Source organism: Ostrea edulis, chromosome 3, assembly GCF_947568905.1.
Source record: "Ostrea edulis chromosome 3, xbOstEdul1.1, whole genome shotgun sequence".
NCBI lineage: Eukaryota > Metazoa > Mollusca > Bivalvia > Ostreida > Ostreidae > Ostrea > Ostrea edulis.
Window position 1 is genome coordinate 41,025,639 of NC_079166.1, and position 25,540 is coordinate 41,051,178.

At 34.6% G+C, this 25,540-nt stretch overlaps 1 protein-coding gene and 1 long non-coding RNA gene across 3 annotated transcripts in view; both read right to left on the reverse strand.

Moving 5' to 3' along the window:
- The window catches only part of LOC125674987 (uncharacterized), a 4,358-nt gene extending 1,467 nt beyond the window's left edge, over positions 1–2,891 (reverse strand). For both annotated transcript variants that reach the window (XR_008802036.1, XR_008802037.1), the window contains exon 1: positions 2,727–2,891. This is a non-coding gene — a long non-coding RNA (uncharacterized LOC125674987). The remainder of the gene's footprint in view (positions 1–2,726) is intronic.
- A 7,997-nt stretch (positions 2,892–10,888) lies between these two features.
- LOC130053456 (pancreatic triacylglycerol lipase-like) lies at positions 10,889–21,778 on the reverse strand. Its single transcript, XM_056160731.1, has 8 exons — positions 21,704–21,778; positions 19,678–19,698; positions 19,269–19,310; positions 18,692–18,951; positions 14,927–15,146; positions 13,598–13,699; positions 11,303–11,416; positions 10,889–11,218 (listed from the first exon to the last, which is right to left on the reverse strand). The coding sequence occupies exons 1-8, from the start codon at positions 21,747–21,749 to the stop codon at positions 10,980–10,982; spliced, it is 1,044 nt and encodes a 347-aa protein (XP_056016706.1). The 5' UTR covers positions 21,750–21,778; the 3' UTR covers positions 10,889–10,979.
- Positions 21,779–25,540: the final 3,762 nt, after the last annotated feature.

Here is a 25,540-nt window from a genome sequence, read left to right on the forward strand (position 1 = left end):
ATCAAGAAAAGGTAAAAATAGGGTAGGGTCATTAAAAAATCTTCTCAAGAACCACTGGGCCAGAAAAGATGAAATTTATAGATAAGCTTTATTAGGTAGTGCAGATTCTAAATTGTTAAAATCAAGGCCCCCGGGGGTCGGATGGGACCACAATAGGGGATCAAAGTTTTACATACAAATGTATAGGGAAAATCTTTAAAAATCTTCTTCTCAAGAACCACTGAGCCAGAAAAGCTGAGATTTATATGAAAGCTTCCTGATATAGTACAGATTCTAAATTGTTAAAATCATGGCCCCCGGGGGTCGGATGGGGCCACAATAGGGGTCAAAGTTTTACATACAAATATATAGGAAAAATCTTTAAAAATCTTCTTCCCAAGAACCACTGAGCCAGAAAAGCTGAGATTTATATGAAAGCTTCCTTATATAATGCAGGTTCTAAATTGTTAAAATCATGGCCCCCTGGGGTAGGATGGGGCCACAATAGGGGATCATTTACATACAAATATATAGGAAAAATCTTTAAAAATCTTCTCAAGAACCACTGAGCCAGAAAAGCTGAGATTTATATGAAAGCTTCCTGATATAGTGTAAATTCAAAATTGTTAAAATCATGGCCCCCGGGGGTCGGATAGGACCACAATAGGGGGTCAACGTTTTACATACAAATATATAGGAAAAATCTTTAAAAATCTTCTTCCCAAGAACCACTGAGCCAGAAAAGCTGAGATTTATATGAAAGCTTCCTGATATAGTACAGATTCTAAATTGTTAAAATCATGGCCCCCGGGGGTCGTATGGGGGCCACAATAGGGGATCAAAGTTTTAAATACAAATAAATAGGGAAAATCTTTAAAAATCTTCCCAAGAACCACTGAGCCAGAAAAGCTGAGATTTATATGAAAGCTTCCTGATATAGTACAGATTCTAAATTGTTAAAATCATGGCCCCCGGGGGTCGGATGGGGGCCACAATAGGGGATCAAAGTTTTAAATACAAATATATAGGGAAAATCTTTAAAAATCTTCTTCCCAAGAACCACTGAGCCAGAAAAGCTGAGATTTATATGAAAGTTTCCTGATATAGTACAGATTCTAAATTGTTAAAATCATGGCCATCGGGGATCGGATAGGGCCACAATAGGGGGTCAAAGTTTTTTGTTGTTGTTTGTTGTTGTTTTTTTCGGTTTTTTGTTGTTGTTGTTTTTGTTTTGTTGATATAGTGCAGATTCAAGTTTGTTAAAATCATGGACCCCGGGGATTAGATGGGGCCTCAATGGGGGCATCAAAGTTTTACATACAAATTTATAGGAAAAATCTTTAAAAATCTTCTTCCCACAACCACTAAGGCAGAAAAGCTGAGATTTATATGAAAGCTTTCTGATATAGTGCAGATTCAGGTTTGTTAAAAGCATGCCCCCCTGGGGTAGAATGGGGCCACAATAGGGGATCAAAGTTTTACATACAAATATATAGGGAAAATCTTTAAAAATCTTCTTCTCAAGAACCATTGGACCAAAGAAGTTCACATTTACATGAAAGCTTTCTGACATAGTGTAGATTCAAGTTTGCAAAAACCATGGCCTCCAGGGGTAGGTTTGGGGCCATAATAGGGACTACGGTTTTACATGCAAATAGATATGGAAAATCTTCTGATGTGGACCAAGGTGACACAGGTGAGCGATGTGGCCCATGGGCCTCTTGTTTTATAAACTGGTGGTGTCTTTCATGGTCTTCTTCCTCACTGGAAAAATACTGTTGTCTTGTTAATACATGGTTTTGAAGTGGACATTGTTTTCAGAAGTAAGGATGTAGATGTAAATCATGTTTTCCCCACAACCCCTGGCCAATGGATTTGAATAATTAGGAGCTAGGATGAACTAAAAATTGTCTACCACAGCCACATACAAACAAGAGGCCCAAGGACCACATCGCTCACCTGAGTCACTTTGGCTCATACATATGTATTTAAAGATTTTTCCTATATATTTGTATGCAAAACTTTGATCCCCCATGTGACCCCATCCTACCCCTGGGAGCCATAATTTTCACAAACTGAAATCTGAAATATGTCAGGAAGCTTTCATGTCAATATCAGCTTTTCTGGCTCAGTGGTTCTTGAGAAAAAGATTTTTAAACATTTTCCTTATATATTTGTATGTAAAAACTTTGATCCCCTATTGTGGCCCCATCCAACACCCGGGGGCCATGATTTGAACAAACTTGAATCTGCATTATGTCAGAAAGCTTTCATGTAAATATCAGTTTTTCTGGATCAGTGGTTCTTGAGAAGATTTTTAAACATTTTCCTTATATATTTGTATGTAAAACTTTGATCCCCTATTGTGGCCCCATCCAACCCCCAGGGGCCATGATTTTAATAAACGTGAATTTGTACTATGCCAGTAAGCTGTCATGTAAATTTCAGCTTTTCTGGCCGAGTGGCTCTTGATTAGAAGATTTTTTAATGACCCCAACATATTTTTGCATTTTTGTGATTATCTCCCCTTTGAAAGGGACATGACCCTTCTTTTGAACAAACTTGAAAGCCCTTCACTCAAGGATGCTTTGTGGGAAGTTTGGTTGAAATTGGTCCAGCGGTTCTTGAGAAGAAGTCGAAAATGTAAAACGTTTATGACGCCGACGACGACAGACAACGGGCAAATTTTGATCAGAAAAGCTCACTTGAGCCTTTGGCTCAGGTGAGCTAAAAATATAAATGCTCACCATTTACGAATATCACAGTTTATCATTCCTGTCGGTGCATGGAGTAAACTGCCAATCTGCAAGATATTTAATTATCAAATACTTTTATGCTATTCTCTAAACTGAGCACACTAAAAACTGTAATTCATATAATACAACACAAGAGATGTTTCTAAAACACATATGCCCCCCCCCCCCCCCCAAGTTGCAAAATTGAAAGGGTTATACCCGTGCCTCATTTAATTGATAGTAGTTACACCAATTCAAAATATTGAGCAGACAATACCTTCCTATGTCAAGAGTGGACTGACCATGTGACCTAAGAATCAATAGGGGTCTTCTACTCCTTATATATGCTGTACAAGTGTACCAAGTTTGTTGTCAATCAACCAATTAATTCGTAAAATATAGGAAACATCCACCTTAATGTATTGAATAGTATGGAGGAGAAAGCATGGGCAGGAAGATAGACATGAACTCTGATAAGCCATATAGGAGGAGAAGCGTTCACAAACTATTTTATACCCTACACCCCTCAGATCCACTTTAACTTTAAGGATAGCAATTGGATCCTCCTGTCCCTACAACTTGCACATCTACAAATGGCATTGAAGCATTGTACAAATTCTCAAGTCTATCAGATAAGCCATATAGAAGTGTTCACAAGGTATTTTAACATCCTCCACCCCTTTTAGATCCACTATATCTTTTAGGAAAAAACTTTGGATCCTCCCATTCCGACAATATGCACATCTACAAATGACAATTAAGCATTGTACAAAGTTTCAAGTCTATCCAATAAGCCATATGGGAGGAGAAGAGTTCATAAGCTATTTTACATCTTCCACCCCTCTTAGATCCACTATAACTCTTAGGAAAACAATTGAATCCTCCTGTCCCTACAACTTGCACATCTACAAATGGCATTAAAGCATTGTACAAATTCTCAAGTCTATCAGATAAGCCATATAGGAGAAGTGTTCACAAGGTATTTTAACATCCTCCACCCCTTTTAGATCCACTATATCTTTTAGGAAAAACTTTGGATCCTCCCATTCCGACAATATGCACATCTACAAATGACAATTAAGCATTATACAAAGTTTCAAGTCTATCCAATAAGCCATATGGGAGGAGAAGAGTTCATAAGCTATTTTACATCTTCCACCCCTCTTAGATCCACTATAACTCTTAGGAAAACAATTGGATCCTCCTGTCCCTACAACTTGCACATCTACAAATGGCATTGAAGCATTGTACAAATTCTCAAGTCTATCAGATAAGCCATATAGGAGAAGTGTTCACAAGGTATTTTAACATCCTCCACCCCTTTTAGATCCACTATATCTTTTAGGAAAAACTTTGGATCCTCCCATTCCGACAATATGCACATCTACAAATGACAATTAAGCATTGTACAAAGTTTCAAGTCTATCCAATAAGCCATATGGGAGGAGAAGAGTTCATAAGCTATTTTACATCTTCCACCCCTCTTAGATCCACTATAACTCTTAGGAAAACAATTGGATCCTCCCGTCCCAACAATATTCACATCTGCAAATGACAATGAAGCATTGTACAAAGTTTCAAGTCTATCTGATAAGCCATATAGGTGGAGAAGCGTTCACAAGATTTTGTGACAGAAGGAAGGACGGACAGAAAGTACAAATACAATATGTCTCCCCCTGGAAGAGGGAAGATATAATTATATGAGTGCATGTTTATATACACACAGCACTAAACATAACTTAAAGTAATTCCACCCTCCTATGATGTCATCAGATTTTGCAAAATCAATGATTTATTTAGATTTATGCATGATAGGAACATAAATTTTGTTAGTCTTTTCCGATAGTTATTGTTAAAAAAAACAACCTGTTAAAACAAGAGGTACTGTGAGCAATGCTCACTAAGAATACCCCTCGCTTACCCCAATCTCCTAAAGGGTGTTGGAAATAGGTAAAACTTCAATATTATGATCCAAAAGGTATCTAGGAACACAGCATCTCCATGCGATGAAAAAAGCCGTTAAAGAATTTAAATGGAAACCATATTGCTACTTTGATGTCCAGTGCGCGTGACCTTTGACCTTTTGACCCCAAAATCGATAGGGAACATCTTCATCCCATGGGTAGTCCATATATATGATATGGTGACGGTAGGTGGAAAGGATAATGCTTTAGAGCCCGGAAACCATTGCGTCTACAGATGGACGGACAGACAGACGGACAACCCGATTCCAGTATACCCCTCCCCACAACTTGTTGCGGGGGGTATAATAAACTATTTCAAAAGTCTAAGTTATAGATGAATAATCAATGATACGATTTAAATCAAAATAGATGTGTGTAACATTTCACTATAAAGAGTTGTATGAAAATGTGATTTGTGGAAATAAATAATAATGCTATAACTCTAATTAGAGGCCTGTGATCTTAATCACATCCTAATTAGTGTTAGAGTCAGCCCCCTGAACTGTAGCATATCCTAATTAGTGTTAGAATCAGGCCCGTGAACTCAATCACATGCTAATTAGTGTTAGAATCAGGCCCGTGAACTCAATCACATGCTAACTAGTGTTAGAATCAGGCCCGTGAACTCAATCACATTTCAATTAGTGTTAGAATCAGGCCCGTGAACTGGATCATATCCTAATTTGTGTTAGAATCAGGCCCGTGAACTCAATCACATGCTAGTTAGTGTTAGAATCAGGCCCGTGAACTGGATCACATTTTGATTAGTGTTAGAGTCAGGCCCGTGAACTGGATCAAATCCTAATTAGTATTAGAATCAGGCCCGTGAACTCAATCACATGCTAATTAGTGTTAGAAGCAGGCCCGTGAACTCAATCACATTTTACTTAGTGTTAGAATTAGGCCCGTGAACTCAATCAAATTTAATTAGTGTTAGAATCAGGCCCGTGAAGTCAACCACATGCTAGTTAGTGTTAGAATCAGGCCCGTGAACTGGATCACATTTTGATTAGTGTTAGAATCAGGCCCGTGAACTGGATCATATCCTAATTAGTATTAGAATCAGGCCCGTGAACTCAATCACATGCTAATTAGTGTTAGAATCAGGCCCGTGAACTCAATCACATGCTAGTTAGTGTTAGAATCAGGCCCGTGAACTGGATCACATTTTGATTAGTGTTGAATCAGGCCCGTGAACTGGATCACATGCTAATTAGTGTTAGAAGCAGGCCCGTGAACTCAATCACATGCTAATTAGTGTTAGAATCAGGCCCGTGAACTCAATCACATGCTAGTTAGTGTTAGAATCAGGCCCATGAACTCAATCACATTTTAATTAGTGTTAGAATCAGGCCCGTGAACTCAATCACATTTTGATTAGTGTTAGAATCAGGCCCGTGAACTGGATCATATCCTAATTAGTGTTAGAAGCAGGTCCGTGAACTCAATCACATGCTAATTAGTGTTAGAATCGGGACCGTGAACTGGATCACATTTTAATTAATGTTAGAATCAGGCCCGTGAACTGGATCATATCCTAATTAGTGTTAGAAGCAGGCCCGTGAACTCAATCACATGCTAATTAGTATTAGAATCAGGTCCGTGAACTCAATCACATGTTAATTAGTGTTAGAATCAGGCCCGTGAACTCAATCACATGCTAATTAGTGTTAGACTCAGGCACGTGAACTGGATCACATTTTAATTAGTGTTAGAATCAGGCCTGTAAACTGCATCATATCCTGCTTAGTGTTAGAATCAGGCCCGTGAACTCAATCACATCCTAATTAATGTTAGAATCAGGCCCGTGAACTGGATCATATCCTAATTAGTGTTAGAGTCAGGCCCGTGAACTCAATCACATCCTATTTAGTGTTAGAGGCAGGCCCGTGAAGTGGACCATATCCTAATTAGAAGCCCATGAACTCAATCACATCCTAATTAGAACCCTGTGAACTCAATCAAATCCTTATTAGTGTTGATTATGTACCTCCACTTACAAAAGATTTTTAATATGCATCTCGGGTACGAATTAATACTAGGCCTTTAGTAAAAACGAAAGTAAATTGTATGACGTATGCAATTTGTGTGTGTTTGAGTTCACGAAACTTCCGATTGTATCAGTTCACGGGCTTATAGACCCTGCCCTCCCCTTTACGTGTACGGCGTGCCGTAAACACCACAAAATATCGATGGTTTACTAAAACATTTAAGTCTAAATTTTAAATATTTTCCATTGTCCGATTTTGTCCGATTTTTTGTATGTTGTTAATCACACTTTTGTTTATTAAATTCCGTCGAGTTTGTTTCTGTTGCAATTACTTTGAGGTGATTTGCTAGATTGACTAGACTAAAAACTTAATGTATAATTAGGAAAAGCAACAAGGGATGCACCAAAATTGTGACTTTTACAATCCCGTTGTTGATTCTCGACAAATTTCAAAATAGTGATAATGTTAATATAACACATTATAATATCATTCATGAATATGGTCAGTTTCGGGGAGTATTTGTATTTTAAGAAACATGTTTGCTTTATATATGAATATTTTATTGAACATAAATGCCAACAGAAAACTACTCGTAACAACACAACTTAATGACAAACGGGATGATTTCATCTTCTCCACCGTCAACTTCCCATATTTGTGTGGCAATATTCCATTATCACTTGCATATGGTATTTATATAGATTACTCTGTATACCTAATCAGAATATGCTAGTAACGGCGGGTGTGACTAGTCACGAGGGGGTGCAAACTCTTTGCTGTCCTTTATAGGTCATCTGAGTATTAATTAGAAATATCTAAACGTCTGGGTACCCTTGATATAAAAGAGAAAAACTTGCAACCCTTATAGGATACTAAATTTCAGCCATTACAAAAAAGTAATCAATAGCATTACATTGTATTGAATATCTCTCGACGTTCATATAATTAATCTAGATGTTCGACAAATTTCATGAAATTATCAAGTACCTCTTGCGATATTAGGTAATCAATTTAAATGTTTGAACGATTAACTTGAGTAGAAATGAACGTGGACCCTCTGAAGACTTGATCGTTTTTTATACGGCAACATTTGCAATGAACTAGACAATTACATTCTATCACCATCTAATAACATTTTGAAATTGGGAAACTAACCGGAGTTTAAAAATGGATGTGTCGAATACTTGAAATGGAAAAAATCATCCCTTTCCTCAGCTGCACTTCACAATCGACGGCCATTTTGTATGAACCATTTCGCTCCTTTTCAGATGTTTGAAAATGGTTGCCGGTTGCGAACGCCGTACTAGGAATTTTGACGGTATTTGTGACTGGAAAAGTATGTCATATTCATTCAGACGGTATAGATCAATTAACGTTTTATACCATCTATCTACATGTATCTGTGTTTAGTGAGCTAGAAATATTGAAAAAAATTGAAATGTTGTGAAATCATTAAATTTCATAGAGGACCAATTTTTGTGGATTTCGCAATGAAATACTCAAATTATATGATATCATTATGCAGAGACTATATACATGAAATTACATACCACGAAACTGCAAAATATAGACAACCTACGAAAATTGGCCCATGCCATGGGTACATATTGGCTGACTTGTTTTCATCTTCTTATTAAACAGAATTATTCAAATCCCTTTACAGGAGATGAAATTTGTTTGTAGTCACATGCAATCCAACATTTAGATACATGGCCGATGTTTTGTTTATCAACAACACTGCATCCCTTTCATTCATATGTCGATTTAATATATGCTCAATGAACTGAAAACACATCTGCACAAAGTATTCCACATCTATTTCAGAGTAGGATGTTTCAATGAATATAGACGTCGATGGCGAACTTGAAATTCAGCTTCATGACAAATGTGATGTCTTTAGCTTATCATCGTCAACTTCTCATATTCATGTAGCAATTATCCTTTATCACCTGTATACATCCTCGCAAGCCAAGTGTCTGATTCGCTTAGTCTCCTCGAATTGAGAGTAAGCGAATCGGACATTTGGCTTGCGAAGATGCACCTGCATATGGTGTTTATGCTTCTCAATTCATTTGATAGGCGATAACACGGTCTGTGTACAATAATTTTCTAAACCGAAGCAGGCTACTGAAAAGTAAGTAGACGTTAAACGATTTTCAACATTTCCTTTAAGGTAATCAATGTATAAAAATGTGAAGATAACATATAGTGATCAATCTCATAACTCCTGTAAAGAATACAAAATTAAGTGTAGGACACGCACGGATCTCTGGATTTGCGAAATGCATAACGATCATATTTCATATATAATAAAAAAGGTGTGCAATTCTTATAATAAAACTATCATTTTGTAGGGTTTATGAAATAAGCCTAATCCACCCCAGGAGTTTACAGAATTTTGATCATCACTTGATTTATTTCCCCTTGAAGTATATAGGAAGATCCTTTTTAAAAAAGATATTCTTTAAAAAAAAATGTAATTTCAAAATTACAAATCGGGGTAAAAATATACGTTATTACAATATGAAATAAAATTATTCATATGTACACATATTCATTCTTATTGTTTATTATGAAGAGCGAATGATTCTTCCAAATATAAAAAATAGACTTGTTATCAATTACCAGATTTCATCTATTATATAACAATGAATATTTACCTTTATTGAAAATGTGAAGATAACGAATAGTTACCAAGCTCATGATTCCCATAAAGAATACAGCATTAAGAGGAGGACAAACACGGATCCCTGCACATATTAGAGGTGGGATCAAGCTTCTAGGAGGGGTAAGCATACCCTATCGACCGGTCACACCCGCGGTGAGCCATATATCTTTAGCAGGTAAACGAAACAATCCGTAGTAAAAATCAGTATGTAAAGAGGGGCCTAACAATTCGCACACAGATATTCTAATATAACGGTCAAACTCAACTGCCTTGTTTGAGTGCTCAGGACAGGGGCGTTACAAGTTTTCAATATTTATGGTATACGTGTCCTTTTTTCCCCATGAATATTTGTTGGAAGCGATTATCTTCGATTACATGTGTGTTATGTGTATTTAAAGTGTTTTTCACCTGAAACAACATTATAAACTTTTTCATTGATTCATTGAGTGAACCCTTGTAAGCACGAAAAATAGCCAGTACTACCAGGACTAAGAAAACCTAGATCTCATCACCTGGAAAACAGACTGAATTAAGTTCTACGACTCTTAGCTCGCTTGGGAATATAGATACATATCTAGTACAGATTAAACGTTATTTAAATCCTTCAATTTTACAAACAAATTGCGACAGTATCTCCATCATCAACTTCTCATATTAATGCACCAATTTTCTATTATACGAACTGATTCGATACGCAAGAGTTTGTTCTGCATATGATCAGTTTTTATATCGAGGCGTACTACTGACAAATAAGTTGCCTTTACAATGGTTTCAACAGTATCTTTTAAAGTTACTATTTTGCAAATGTTATGGTCGTTTAACTATTTTAGAAACAAATACCTTTCATAGAGCAAAATTCTGTCTGATACCAATTGCTATTTTCCCCACGATACAATTACAAGAACCTATACGTCGTGACGTACTTTTCCATTGTGACGTCAAATGGTATGAAGTGCACAGGTACATATATGCATCACTAAGTACTAGGATTTTTCTCGGGAAGCCTTAACTGAGCTGCATATTTCTCGTGTATCGAACCACAATATGCTGGTGATAATGGAATATTGCTGCATAAACCCATGGGATGAAAATGATAAGTTGATGATGGATACTTATACGTAATTTTATGTTAGGTAGGGTTCAACTGTTTTATTTAAAGTAAGTGTTTCGCAAATGTTATGTTCGTTATTATGATGGTAATTGCAAATACAAGCTGTCATATGATCGAATGCTGTGTGAAGTGTTTCAAATGAACTGGCTCTTTACACACATATTTTGACTACGGATTACTCCGTTCACCTGATCAACAGAGAGGGTTTACGCGGGTCAACAGGGCATATTTACTCCTCCTAGGCACCTGAATCCACTTCTAGTGTGTCCAGGAGTCCATGCCGGTCCTACTCTTTGGTAATCTCTATAGGAGTATGAGATTTTCTGAACCTTTTCTACGGGATAGTTTTGTACAATCAACAAAGAGAAAACTACCAATTTGCCAGGTTCACAGAAGAAGCAAAAATGACGTTCTTAGTAAATAAAACATTAAAGAAAACGCCTGATGCATATAGTTTATTAAAGAAACAAAAAACATCGATTTAAGGAAATATTTCATGGGTCTGGTCTATAGATCTTCATATTGATGGGTCTACTCGGAACCGTTTGTTCGACAGTACGGGTAGGCGGTGGCGGTAACGCCGTAGTACATTCCTTCAGATCCTTTCTTAGCATCATAACCCCAGAAGACACACTTGTTAGGACTACATTTAGACGCAAGAAATTTCATATATGTGCATTCACAGGCTCGGAGTTTACACTTGTCCGAGATCGACTCCACGTAATATCCTACAGCTTTCAAATGTCCACAGGCTTTGTGGAATGTTGCCTCTAGAATGAATGAAACATTATCATGAAATAAGATAAAGACCGTTCAATTGTTATCAGATGTTTAGAAATATAGAACTTTCTTACTTTTTAGAGTATGGATCTTAACAGGGTTTTTCGGGTTATAGGTACATCCTGGTTGTCTTCTTCCACCATTGACGTAGATATCAAGATGGCCGCATCTTTTCTTCATTCCATAACCTAAATGAAATGGAAGTTTACATCTTATCATATTAAGTAGACATCTACATGTATTTATACTTCACACTCATGATAGGACCATATTTATTAATATTAATGTGATGTAACACTTATACGGTACCAATTTTGATGTACCAGATGTGCATTTCGACAAATAATGTCTTCAGTGATGCTCAAGTCGAAATTTTGGAAAATCGAAATAACAATAAACTTCTAGGATCTAAAAGGAAAACTAGAGTGCCATAAACTGGAGCCAAATTCGTCCAAGGATAAGAGCTATGCATGAGGGAGATAATCCTTAATTTTTAAATGAATTTCTAAATTTTATCACAGCAATTAAATATACATCTGTATTTTCAAGTTAGTAACGAAGTATTTAGCTACTGGGCTGCAGAGACCCTCGGGGACTAACAGTCCACCAGCAAAGGCCTCGACCCAGGGTTCATAATGTAAAACTTATACGGTACCAAATTTGATGCACCAGATGCGCATTTCGAGAAATAATGTAATTTTAATTCTATAACATAATTTTTGAATTTTCTTCAATGAATATGATTGCATGATATACCTGCCAATTGGCATGTCTCTAGAGCTCTGATTCCTGATTTCTTTACAAATGATAAAAGATAAAGACATGCTTTGACTGTGTTCAGTTTGTAATAAGATGTGACTACTCTAGAAGGTCCAAAACATGGCCGTTATTTTACTGCTGTTGTTTCTGACAGACGTGAACCTTATGCAAAAAAAAACCAAACAAACAGAAAAAAACCAAAAAACAAATAAAACCCAGGATGTTGCATTTCAGGGGTCTTTAATACAGTAGTAATCGGGAATTTTCTTTAGTTTCCATGATGGATACCAATATCCGTTTTTGAAAAAAAGTCAGTAACATTTGGAAAAAAACCTGGACCTTATGAAATAAAGTTACAAGCTTTCCTTTTAGCATTATGCCTCAATGAAAAATTATCTCATAAAATATATCAATTATCAAATTTTAATGGGCTTCCGATGTTTTGCCTTTTGAATCACTGCGTAATTTAAGAACATGTCATTATGATATCTGTTGGAAAATTCTGCTTTAGAATACCTGGTGGGTCTATTTCCGTAAATAAAATCATTTTACACAACCTTAATAACTGTGTTATCTTTGTAATCTAGTGTTATATTTTATTTGTTTTTATTCATACTTCTGGTATAACGATATGCAAGGTGAAGATAACGAACAGTGATCAATCTCATAACTCCTATAAGCAATACAAAATAGATAGTTGGGCAAACACGGACCCCTGGACACACCAGAGGTGGGATCAGGTGCCTAGGAGGAGTAAGCATCACCTTTTAACCGGTCACACCCGCCGTGAGCCCTATATCCTGATCAGGTAAACGGAGTTATTCGCAGTCAAATAGATATACATGACACTAATTAAAGGGAATTTGTAAGGTATACAATGTAAGAACTTATTTTCGATGAATTTGTGCTTTGATAGAATTACAAATGTTTGCATTTTTCTTGGAGTCTCCAATGATCATGTATGCATGTTATGTTTATTTCTTAATTGACATTGATATGAAATTAATTGCTTTTCGTGATGTCACTGATCATTTACTAATTGACATTGATTTGAAATTAGATACTCTACTGGTGTATCTGATAAACGTGTCTATAATTATCTAATGCGCATGTGCTGAGATGAGACATATACAACATACACCAAAAGAGCGTCAGAGGGACTTTTTCCCAGAAGAAAACAGGATTTTTTGTAAAGTAGAAATAATGTCAATTTAAACCAATCATAGGCAAATATATGACTAAGAAACAAAATTGTTTCGAAAACGTTTAGTCCAAAGAAAGTATGTAATCATATAGCAAAGTTTAAATTCAGTGCACATAACCAAGTAGCATTAATCATTTAATATACTATATCAGAAAACGAAGTACATTATCTATACAATATTTGATGATAAATTAACGACCGCTTTTAAGGATATTCGGAAACACTAGTATATGGTCTAATTTTCTGTGAGTTTTATATTTGATAAGTCATTGCTATTCAATTTATAAAACCACAGAACTATCGTATCCAAAAGTTTTCTATAGATCAGCAAAAATTTTAAAACGTTTAATATTTCTGCCATATTCACGCAAGTCAACTAGGAAATGAAAGAGCATTATGTTCTCACCAAACGGTCGCGCATCCGTGTGAATGATGTCTACAAATTGGGCGCTTTCTTTGTTGATTGCAAACTTTGAAGTTTCAAATAACGGACTGGCTGGGTCTAGACCTGAAATAAAAAACCGAACATTTAATATTGATTGAATTTGATAAAAGTATGTTAACAATAAAATTCGGTTAATTTGTTACAAATTTGGACAATATGCATTATATTCATGATGTAGTTAGTAATTTACTGAAATAATCTGAGCTTACCTGCAAAATGTAACATCATAATTTACACTGGGCAAATAGTTCGTTGTGTGTTTGTGGTGGTAACACTTCGTTTTGTGTTTGTGAAGGTAACACTTTGCTTTGTGTTTGTGAAGGTAACACTTTGCTTTGTGTTTGTGAAGGTAACACGTATAATTGTTTTGTGTTTGTGATGGTAACACGTTGTTTTGTGTTTGTGAAGGTAACACTTTGTTTTGTGTTTGTGAAGGTAACACGTATAATTGTTTTGTGTTTGTGATGGTAACACTTTGCTTTGTGTTTGTGAAGGTAACACGTCTAATTGTTTTGTGTTTGTGAAGGTAACACGTCTAATTGTTTTGTGTTTGTGAAGGTAACACGTCTAATTGTTTTGTGTTTGTGAAAGTAACACGTTGTTTTGTGTTTGTGAAGGTAACACGTATAATTGTTTTGTGTTTGCGATGGTAACACGTTGCTTTGTGTTTGTGAAGGTAACACGTTGTTTTGTGTTTGTGAAGGTAACACGTATAATTGTTTTGTGTTTGTGATGGTAACACGTTGCTTTGTGTTTGTGAAGGTAACACGTTGTTTTGTGTTTGTGAAGGTAACACGTATAATTGTTTTGTGTTTGTGAAGGAAACACGTTGTTTTGTGTTTGTGAAGGGAACACGTTTGTTTGTGTTTGTGAAGGTACATGTAACACTTCCTTTTGTATTTGTGAAGGTAACACTTTACTTTGTGTTTGTGAAAGTAACACTTTCAACAAACTAAATGACCCTTACCACTACTGAGAAAAGGTATGGGGTATAGTGAATTGTTAAAGCTTAAGAAACAGTGAAATCAAAGGCTTGAAATTTCGGATTAAAGTGATGCATTATATTCTGTCATTGCAAAGACATGTTTGATCTATTTTTCGGAGGTTGACGGAATTTTTTTGCAACTATGTGTACTTTGATTTGCTCTTCGAATCCTCTTCTAAAGCTAACAAGGTTGAAAACTATATAGATAAGAAATCACTTTGATCATAAATGAAAGGATGTATAGTTAATTCAAAGGAGAAAAGATGCACATGTCTTAGATGCTAGGACCAGACTTTAATACCTACCTGTAATACGACCGATCTTTCCCTTGGAATGTTCCCCTGCCTCTGCAGCAGCGTGTGCTCCCAAGCCTTGACCGATGATATGAACCTTGTCCAACGGAATCTTGTTCTTTTCCAGGAATCTATAGACGTAAGCCCCGACAGTTTGAACGTTAGAGGCGGATTGAGCGTAGTTCACTCCCGCTCCCAAGGCCCAGTCAATCAGCAAAACATTGTGTTTCCTCTGAAAATAATCGATCTTTATCATCTCGGTTTTTTTTTCTTTATGGCTAATGATGCTAACATATGTTAAAGACTGGCCGGGATCAAAATTGAAATAAAAAAGGTTCATTTTAAAATCATATAACAAACGCAGCTTAGTATCTCCAAAATTCAACCCCCCGAAATTTTTCGGGATTGGTATATCGAAAAACTGAAAAGTGTTTGCTTGCAAACTTACAATTGAATAAAAAAAAATATGAAAGCGTTATAAACATTACTGATTATTGGCTTGACCTTTTAATCCCCAAACTTCATATTTTGTGAGTTATTGCATTAGAGTCAACGAAAATTCAACGGTAGAATTTTGATACTAAAAGGACATTTAGTTTGCATATATTAAAACAAGCATATACACGGCTGAGTTTGTGAGTATGATAAATCTGAAAATGTACTCGTCACTTATCTTCTCAACTGAAATGGGAACAAAATGTATTTGTGAAACACTGATGTCCGCATATGACAGCAAAAATAATTATCGTACCCATATGAAATATATGAAAACCCTATCACTTACCATTCAAATGTTATGGCTAAGGTAAATTTTTCAAAAGTAGGTCAAACGCCAAGGGCAAGAGGTTAACAATAATTTGCTACTAAACAAAAGGTCTTTTCAAAATATGAGAGCACTATCAAGATCCATTCAAAAATGATGACCACGGATATAGTTTTTGCGGACAGAGAAACAGACGGATAGACCCATTACGGGACATAAGATATGGTTCATTTTAACAATACTGTACTGTGACTCTTATTTTAGAAATTGTGAAGTCGGTCAATTGGTAGGGTAATTTCTCTCTGCATTTTGATCGAGATGTCAAAAAGGAACTTTTAAAAAAAATGTGGCAAATCTCCTACGTATTTCCAAAATAGAATTACCAGAAGACGCTTTTCTGAACACAAAATCATTGCATATGAATTTATGTTCTACATGCAAATCGGATAAAATGTTCGATGTTTCATGTTTTAAATTGGAAGGTACGTTGGTTGTCTTATATGAATTTGTTGGAACTGTTTAGCAGAGGACTGTTCCTGTATGTAAGACGGTAATTTGTGCTACAGCGTAACTTTATAAATGGTGTCACACTAAAACATTACACCTAGTTTAAAGATTTCACACCAATTTATTCTATGAATGCAGCATTTAAATCATATTAAAAAACTATTCAAATTCGGTGCTTAATACAGAGACAGAAGATAAAGTCCCGGGTTAGAATAACAAAATGTGGGCAAAGTTGTCAGTCAGTTATGTGCAGGTGTTTGAATTTATCATCGCTAACCATTAAGGAATTTGATTGAAAATTCATTAGAACACATAAAATCAATTCTCTGATTCAGAGAGGCCAATTTTCGCAAAAACAGATAAGGGAAGGCCTTTTCACACTTTCATAAGCAAGAAAATAGATGATTGAGGCATTTGTTTAATCTCGAACTTGTTGGAAAAGAAACTTTAAACGTAAAAGTTATGTAATTGAATCATGAACACAGTAGACTTTCCTTATCTGGGCCACCAACAACAAAATTTTAGGCAAGGTCATCTGAACTGGAGACTGCAGAACATGTCTGTAACAAATACATAACTGACTATAAATGATTCATTCGGAACATAGGCCATGTTATATTCCTTCGATTCGGATATACTATGATTAAAGAGTTGAGGTGTATAGCTCTAAATATAGGGTATCTAAGGTCGCCGTGAGAAAAATTCCAAACAATCAATCACGTGATTGAAAATTCTATTCTGTATTCTAATATATTCGCACAATCTTCATTATATTGTACCACTAAACAAAATGTTTGTGCATTGCAAGAAGCAATTAGAATGTGGAACATTAAATATAATTTTTAAGTGGAATGTCTTACCCTAATTCGTAAATTGAGTTCCACAATAACTTCAAGTTACTGAAATTGTAAAACCTTCTGCACACTCACTATCACAGCCATTTTGACAGGTGCCCAAAAATGATGAAGGACCCAAAACAATTTAGAGGCTCAAATATAAATTTTCATCAATAAGAATTCAATATAGTACATACATTATGCTGATAACAAGACTTTATCAAGGTACACAGTTCTTATTATGTATATTTTTATTTAAACCACATTAACGTAGGTATTTGGCGATTAATGTTCATTCACATGTCGATTTAATATATTCCAGTGAACTTCAAATAAAGGACACCACAGAGTCATCCAGTTCTCCTTCATACTTTCATATTTTATTGAAAGTAGATATCAACGGCAAACTGACAACTCAACTGTATGACAAACGGGATTATTTCAATTCTCCATCGTCAACTTTCCCTATTTATGTAGTAATATTCCGTTATCACCTCCATATGGTGTTTATATCTCTCAACTGATTCGTTACGCAAGAGTTTGCTCTGCGTATGGTAAGTTTTTAAATCGAAGCAGGCTACTGACAAACAAGTTGATAGTGCAGGGGTTCCAACAGTCTCGTTTAAAGTCAGCATTTCGAAAATTCTATGGTCATTATAACGAACTAGTTTGCCAATACAACCTATCATTGGGTCAAATGCTGTCTGACGTGCTTCGTGCCGATTGTTAGACCGTTCTTGGCACACTGATTTTGACTACGGATACCTCCGTTTACAATGTACCTGATCAAGATATAGGACTCACGGAGGGTGTGACCGGTCAACAGGGGATGCTTACTCCTCCTAGGAACCTGATCCCACTTCTGGTATATCCCGGGATCCGTGTTTGCCCAACTTTATTTTGTATTGCTTATAGGAGTTATGAGATTGACCACTGTTCGTTATCTCCACCTTTCTTGTAATAATGAAGTCAATCTATGTATTAGTTACGCTGGTTAAAGTGACTGTGCTAAGTGAAAGTGCAGGCGGTTTTACAATTTTCATTTACTTGGAGGTAATATTACAGATCCCTGTTTATGAATTGGGGTAGGAAGTTTTCTACCTTTACTCTTTATTAGTAAATATGAATTAAATTGATACACTGGGCTGTGAATCGGAAGTCATAAACATGCAAGTCTAGTCGGTAAATAGCTCTTTTGTTGTAGCGATGTCTGACTTAAAATAAAGATTATTTTATTTGATTTGATTTGCAAGTGAATTTCAAATGCAAGACGGGAAAATTTAGAACGAATGCGGATTTTCCCCCAGATACAACAGTCTATTACCAACTTTTTATTGTATTGAAAATTCGATAAAATCGGCAATGCGGTAACCTCAAAACGAATACGTGCGGGCCTTAAAACCGTAATATCAATGCATATGGATATGCAATACCTGTATGAAATATATCATATGATCCAAACATGATGTCTGTTTAGAAATAAACATTTTTGGTTTCATATGAATACAATACAATTTGATTTGGTATAAACACAAGTAGCTAATTGATATTTAGACGTTCTCAACAAGTTAAAACTCGGCAGGTGAACATCTTTCTGTTCTAGTTATGATAGCGAACCAGTGTTTGAAAAAATAAAGAATAGAGATAAATAAAGAAATGAAATACTTCTACCTGTCTAAGGGTGTCTGCAAGGTTTCGTATAGCCGGAAGTGACGTATCCACCAAGTAGCCATGGATAATGACGTCAGTCTCTTTGGTTCGATCAAAACTCTTCGGTAGGGCAGTGTTCTCTGATATCTTATCCACTCCTTCAAACCAGACATTTTTCAGCTTCATTTCCTCGGGGCTCTCTGGTCGTTTATTGAAGCGTTTGCTCATACACATCTTGACTGCCAAGATTGCAAAGCATAAACTGGTCGCTCTGACCATTGCTGATTTGCAAAGAAAAATAACAATGTACAATGTATATGGCATGGCAACATTAATGAGTAGACTTTCGTAAATCAAGACGTTAATAATCATTATTGAATTTTGTTTAAGGAAACTATAATCAAATATGACATCAATTAACAGAATGAAAGATATATAACTATATTCACATTCTATACAAAAGGGTTAGTAGAAATACTACTGAAAGGTCGAAAGGAAACATATAAAAATATAAGAATACTTCAGTTGAGATCTCTCTTGTCATTTAGCAGCTGTCGAAGAGATGGATTTCATGTAACAAATGTGTTTAACAGGTTACCTGCATTGTTCATATTGGATGACATACTGGTTTCGTCACCACCTGAAACGGCACAAATTTATTTTAGTAAATCATTGGAATTTGTTTCTATTTAGCAAGATTACGAACACGGATAAATTTCAAATCATACAAAGAATTCGGAATTGATAATAATTGGGCAAACATGGACCAGACGTGTGATCAGGTGCGTTGGAGAAGTAAGCATACCCTGTTGACCGGTCACACCCGCTGTATTTGTTTGTTTTTTTTATTCAAAAGGGAAAGCATTCCACAACCTCTGCATGAATTTGATAGCCGTGAGTAAGTCATTATGATGAGCCTATCTGTAAAGTATGCAAGTGCCTAATTGTATTTCATCACTTTAATTTTACGCGAAAAAATACAATAAAACTTGTAAATTCATACTCACGTTTGCCAACTCCACTACAGACTGAAAAAAAAAGATTTTGCTTAAAACAGTTGTAATATTTTGATGCTTGATTATATAAAGAAAAATTAAACCTAAAAGTCAGACAAGTTTAATTCATTACTCAGTGATTTCTATATCTCTGAATCTCATGTAACTGATTTATATATATATATATATATATATATAGAGAGAGAGAGAGAGAGAGAGAGAGAGAGAGAGAGAGAGAGAGAGAGAGCAATTAGATATACATCCGTATTTTCAAGCTAGTAACGAAGTACTTAGCTACTGGGCTGTAGAGACCCTGATAAATTATTCTATATGGCTTCCCATTGTTCATAAGATTTAAGAAATAACGTCAAAAATTCTTGAAATTTCTGACCGCCTCAAAAACGTTTTTATAGATATGCCCATAGTGGGTTTTAAAAGAGACAAAATGTTCAAAGACATTCTGGTACATAACAAACACAATAATCTATTTTTTAGAAAAGAAAATTTATGCGAGCTGTGTGGTGCTGAAAAGTGTACTTTATGTCAATATGTCATTAAAACTATAATCAATTTGAGGACTGCAACGGTAACAAATATCATATCAAAAATTATATCAATTGTAAATCCAGCAATGTAGTTTATGGAGTGTTTTGCAAAAAATGCAACAAAATTGTATATGTGGGAGAAACTGGGGTAACTTTATATCAAATGAATGTTTTGAATTTGTCATTTATTAGACGAGAAACTGATGACCCTGTTGCTATTCATTTCTATATAGATTGTCATAGTATTGACGAATATTCTATAATAGGAATTGAAAAACTTTACAAAGATAACATTTATCGTCGCTTAGAGAAAATTTATGGAAGAAAAAATTGAATACTTATGTACCATTCGGAATAAACAAAAGGGAACATTTTTGTCTCTAATAAGTAATACGAAGAACGTGTTATAATAACTGATTTTAACAATATTGATGTATTTACGATTAACTACTTACTCTAATAAATCTTGGTTGTATTCACGTAGGCCAGAAGAGAATTGCTTTGTGAAGAAACATGTCCTAAAATTTTGCTACATTACTTACCAAATATTTAATTATACGCATAGTCATATTTCAAGATGTGTCCACGAGGTCGGGTGAGTATTGTTCATTTTATTATTAGATTCTTACCTTTTTCAAATGTTTTTCGCGCAATATCAACTTCGACGTTACTTTTCAATGGTATGATACTTACTGTGACGTCATAGTACTTTTGTGTATGCAGTCTTGCATTACGTTGCTATGACAGATAAATATGCACCCAGGGGTGATAACCCTACTCAGACATGATAATTTGTGATGTCTCCCTGCTAAACAGTCCATAATAGTTTTATTATCCTGAAGAATGTGAACGTTAAAAAAACTATCACACATTTATTGACTTGTACCATGTATCTGGGTTTTTTTTAAAATTTAAAACGTCAACATATTCGTAATAACTTTCTCTGCAGAAAATTCTGATAACTTTTCAATAGTTTTCGAGGGGTGAAATCAATGTTAACCTCAACTACATACATTATTTTTTTTTTTAACTCAATGTCATACATTTATTAGATATATATATTAACGAAAGCAAAACATTGAGGTTTGAGAACGTTAAACGAGAGAAAGCTTTCAATTGTGACGTCACAGTAGAATGACGCAAAAACATAACGTCAAACGTAAACATTTCGTAACGTATTTCAAGAGAAAAACGTAAACATCAAGTGAAATGCAAAATTGCATTAGAATGGAAATGTATTTCTTTTCGATTGTTATTTGTGACCGTTAATGTTGACGCTGAAGTTTATGATTTACGATCCTGCATATTTTCAATTATTTTTTGATAGAGCTTTCTCGCTTGTGCCATTAGAAATTATGTTATAAAGGGCGACAACACAGTTGTCACCCTGCGCGTGAGGGAGACATCACGAATTGTCTCCCTCCACGTGACCAGCCCTCAACCAATGAAATTGACTGTATTATTCAGAAGGATAATAGCATAAAATATCTTACTGGCTCCGTGGTGACAGTGATAACCATGAGATGAATGTTGTCCCATGTTGCAATCTTCAGAATCAGTATCCCAGTGCGTACTTCATGATGATTCGGAGTTTTTATACTTTTAAACCATTGATTTCTTAATTGCCATATGTTCATCAGTCAATATTAAAGTGACAAAGCAAATGAAAAGTGATAGTACATTATTTACTTGATGACAACTGTTAAGGTACCATAGTACAATATTATTTCTTATCAATACTGAACTTGTCAACTATGTAGAGATGGCATTTTGAGATAATATGCGTGCATGCATGTTTGTTTTTGGAACATGAGAAAGATAGTTTACACGTGCCAACAATGCCCTTTTTGTTATTTTCCTCGCATAAATAATTGTACTTCAGTAGAGTTTGTCAAGTATTTTAAAGTATATTGTAAATAAAGGATACCTACAAAACAGAAAATAGATCCGTTGATACTCTTCTTCAAATGTACGCGAAAAAGAATATTTTTAAAAAGACAGTCTTATATAATTAGAGACTGGTCAATATTTGTTAAGGGTGGGAGGTTTCGAACCGATGCATTCCATATTAGTTGTCCTATATCAGATGTGTAATAAAAAAAAGTGTGTGTGTCCTATCTAATGAATGAATATATGTGTAATTGTTTCATTGTTGTTACAGATCACACACAGTATTGTTTTTAGTGAAATTACAAATATCGTTATTTTTAACTCATTTTTTCTGGTTAAAATTATTAAAATTGTTGTTTAAAGTGGTACACATTGCATTTGTTTTTGAAAATTTGAAAATTGCTGTTTTACTGAATTGTTGTCTCATGTACATACAAGTGTTTTTCACATCGCATGATCAGTATTATCTATCAAATTATGAAAAATGTGTTTAAACTTTAAATTCTGGTCAGTATCCTTCAGTTATGACTAACATGATATATCACTTTTATTTTTTATGATTGAAATTCATACTCAATGCAATACTTATATTTAAGTTTTTGCAATTTTATTCACAACTGAATCCAATGTACTTATTTTGAAATATCTAATTACATGTTAAGATATTAAACATTTTCAAAGGTCAAGTATTTTATTGCAAATTGTCGACTTAGACATGAAATAAAGCATGCATAGAATTAAACATTTTTGTTTGTAAGATAGATAAATTCTGGAATATCAATCAAAAGTTTTGAAATACGTTTTCTAAGCAGTTTTTTCATTGATACATTTACAATACTATTATACTTAATATATCTAAGCTTGTTGGATGTATGCGATTTGTGATTTTGCACCTATTCTGTATTTTCATTAATTAATTAAATCTATATGTTATGTAATTAAGTGTACCACTTCTTATGGTTGATATTTTATCTGTCATACAATTTTAACATAAGTACAAACTCACCACTTATTACATTATGCATCTTCACTTTTATACACATAATACATACTATCAAATAAGAATTATGGAGCCATGTCGTGCTACGAGCTGGATCCAGTTACAGAATCATGGTACAGGGTCTGAGGTGTAGCACCTGACGACGACCTCAAAATTCTTGCCTGATGACGATCTCAAAGTTGTTGTCTGGCATAATTTTATAATTTATGATTAACAAAGTAATAACTAGTGGCACTCTATTATCAAAATTTTCTTTGGCGACCCTACCCTAATTCTTTTCTGTATATATTTTAGTTATTTTTCATGTATATACATATCTACATCCCTATTATTATTACCTGTTACTAATATTACTAATTATGTAATAATTATGGTATATTTATTTCGGTATATCTTGATTTATTTGGACGAAGGACGGACACTCGTGCGATTACTAATTATTACCTTCTATTAGAATCCAAATAAATAAAAAAATATTTTTAATATTTAATTTTATATTTACTTATTAAATTGTTTTAAATTTTAATTTACTTATTGAATAAATTAAATAAATATTATTATTAAAATTATTATATAAATAAAAAATATAATTAATCATAAATAAAAATTATTTTAATTAATTAATTTTAATTTACTTATTTTATTTTTTAAATTTTAATTTATTGAATAAATTAGATAAATATTATTATTAAAATTATCATATAAATAAAAAATATATTTTATTTTATTAATTTTTTACTTTTTATTTAGTTTTAATAAATATAAGTTACTTCTTTATTTCATTATGATTTATGACATACGACCACATGTATGTGTCCGGCCATCAAAAGACAGTACCGCAGTCATCAGACGTGTTGGTACACGATGGTCCTTATTTATTTATTTTTAAATCATGGGACAACCCATACGTCTCATACGGAGCATAAGTATGTTACTACAACACACTTCAACTTCACTATGTTGGTGCATTTGGGAGGTGTTGGAGGGTGAGGCTGGATCGCAATGAGATGGATAGTATTATGGCAGATAATACAGTCACCAATCGGTTAATGATATATATAGTTAACCAATCCTACGAATATCAAACAAACACTGAGCTACCGCTGCAACCGGTCGTAATCGACTGTGATCAATTACTTTAAAGGGTGTAATCGATTAATAGTTGATTAATTACTGTTAATTCTTGCATGTTAACAGGGGATGCTTACTCCTCCTAGGCACCTGATCCCACCCCTGGTATATCCAGGGGTCCGTGTTTGCCCAACTATCTATTTTGTATTGCTTATAGGAGTTATGAGATTGATCACTGTTCGTTATCTTCGACTTCCATGTATATGTATATAAAAGTATAAATGGTGATCCTCCTCTTTTGATAACTTTGATTATAGAACTTATATACAATTCATGTTCATTGTATCAAATATTCTAAGTTAGATAGAGATACATTTGCATGATTGATTTGATTAGTATTTAATCACTTTGAGATCTTGTAACTGTTTAAATAATATATCTTCATTGGAGATATGAAGTTCTTTTTTCACCAAAACACAGTTCATACCTTATTATCTGTAATGGGCCTCAATCAGATTAAACAAACACACACACACTTATACACTTATACATATGATATCCCTATAAAAGAAAACAATCACCTCTAGCTCACTACCTCACCATTTGACAAAGATAATTAAACATGCACACATAATACCCCCTCTATATATGGCGAAAAATAAACTGATCAGATAATGAAACCCTTTCTCTCTCTCTATTTGTACATATTTAGAATATTTCGAATTCTACTACAATTCCTTAATATCTTGATGCGAGCTGAAAACAGTTTCATAGTGTACACTGCAAAGTATGTTATACAGACTCAGAGTGACCAATAAGCCGATTTTCAACTAGATATCATATATTCAAGTGACCCCGTTATCCCAAGGGCATGTGGGGGTGTAAACGTATGCTGAATAATCATAGGTATGGTTATCCTGAAAGGTGAAGATGACGAACAGTAATCAATCTCATAACTCCTATAACCAACAAAATAATAAAAAATAGTGAATTGGACAAACACAGACTCCTGGATATATCTGAGATGGGATCAGGTGCCTAGGAGGAGTAAGCATTTCCTGCTGACCGATCACACCCACCGTGAGTCCTATACCTTGATCAGGTAAACAAAGTTATCCGTAGTCAAAATCAGTGTGCCAAGAACGGCCTAACAATCGGTATGAAACACGTCAGACAGCATACTTGTCTTATTAATAAACCCATGGATAAGATGACTGTCACAAGACTTGTTCGGTGTAATTTAGTGTGAATTTCTGGATAATCTAATAGGGATGGATAATGCATTAGCATTGTGACAATAATTGTTTTGAGAAATAAATCATACATTATATTGTCAGACAGTGTCATGGGACAAAGATCATCTCATAGT

Excerpts from the sequence above, each read along its gene's own strand:
- LOC130053456 (XM_056160731.1), bottom strand. The coding sequence starts at position 21,749 with ATGGGACAACATTCATCTCATGGTTATCACTGTCACCACGGAGCCA. Across the intron at positions 15,147-18,691 it reads TTGCAGACACCCTTAGACAG|AGGAAACACAATGTTTTGCT; the intron begins GTAGAAGTATTT and ends GATTATTTTCAG. Across the intron at positions 13,700-14,926 it reads AAAGATCGGTCGTATTACAG|GTCTAGACCCAGCCAGTCCG; the intron begins GTAGGTATTAAA and ends TTTTTATTTCAG.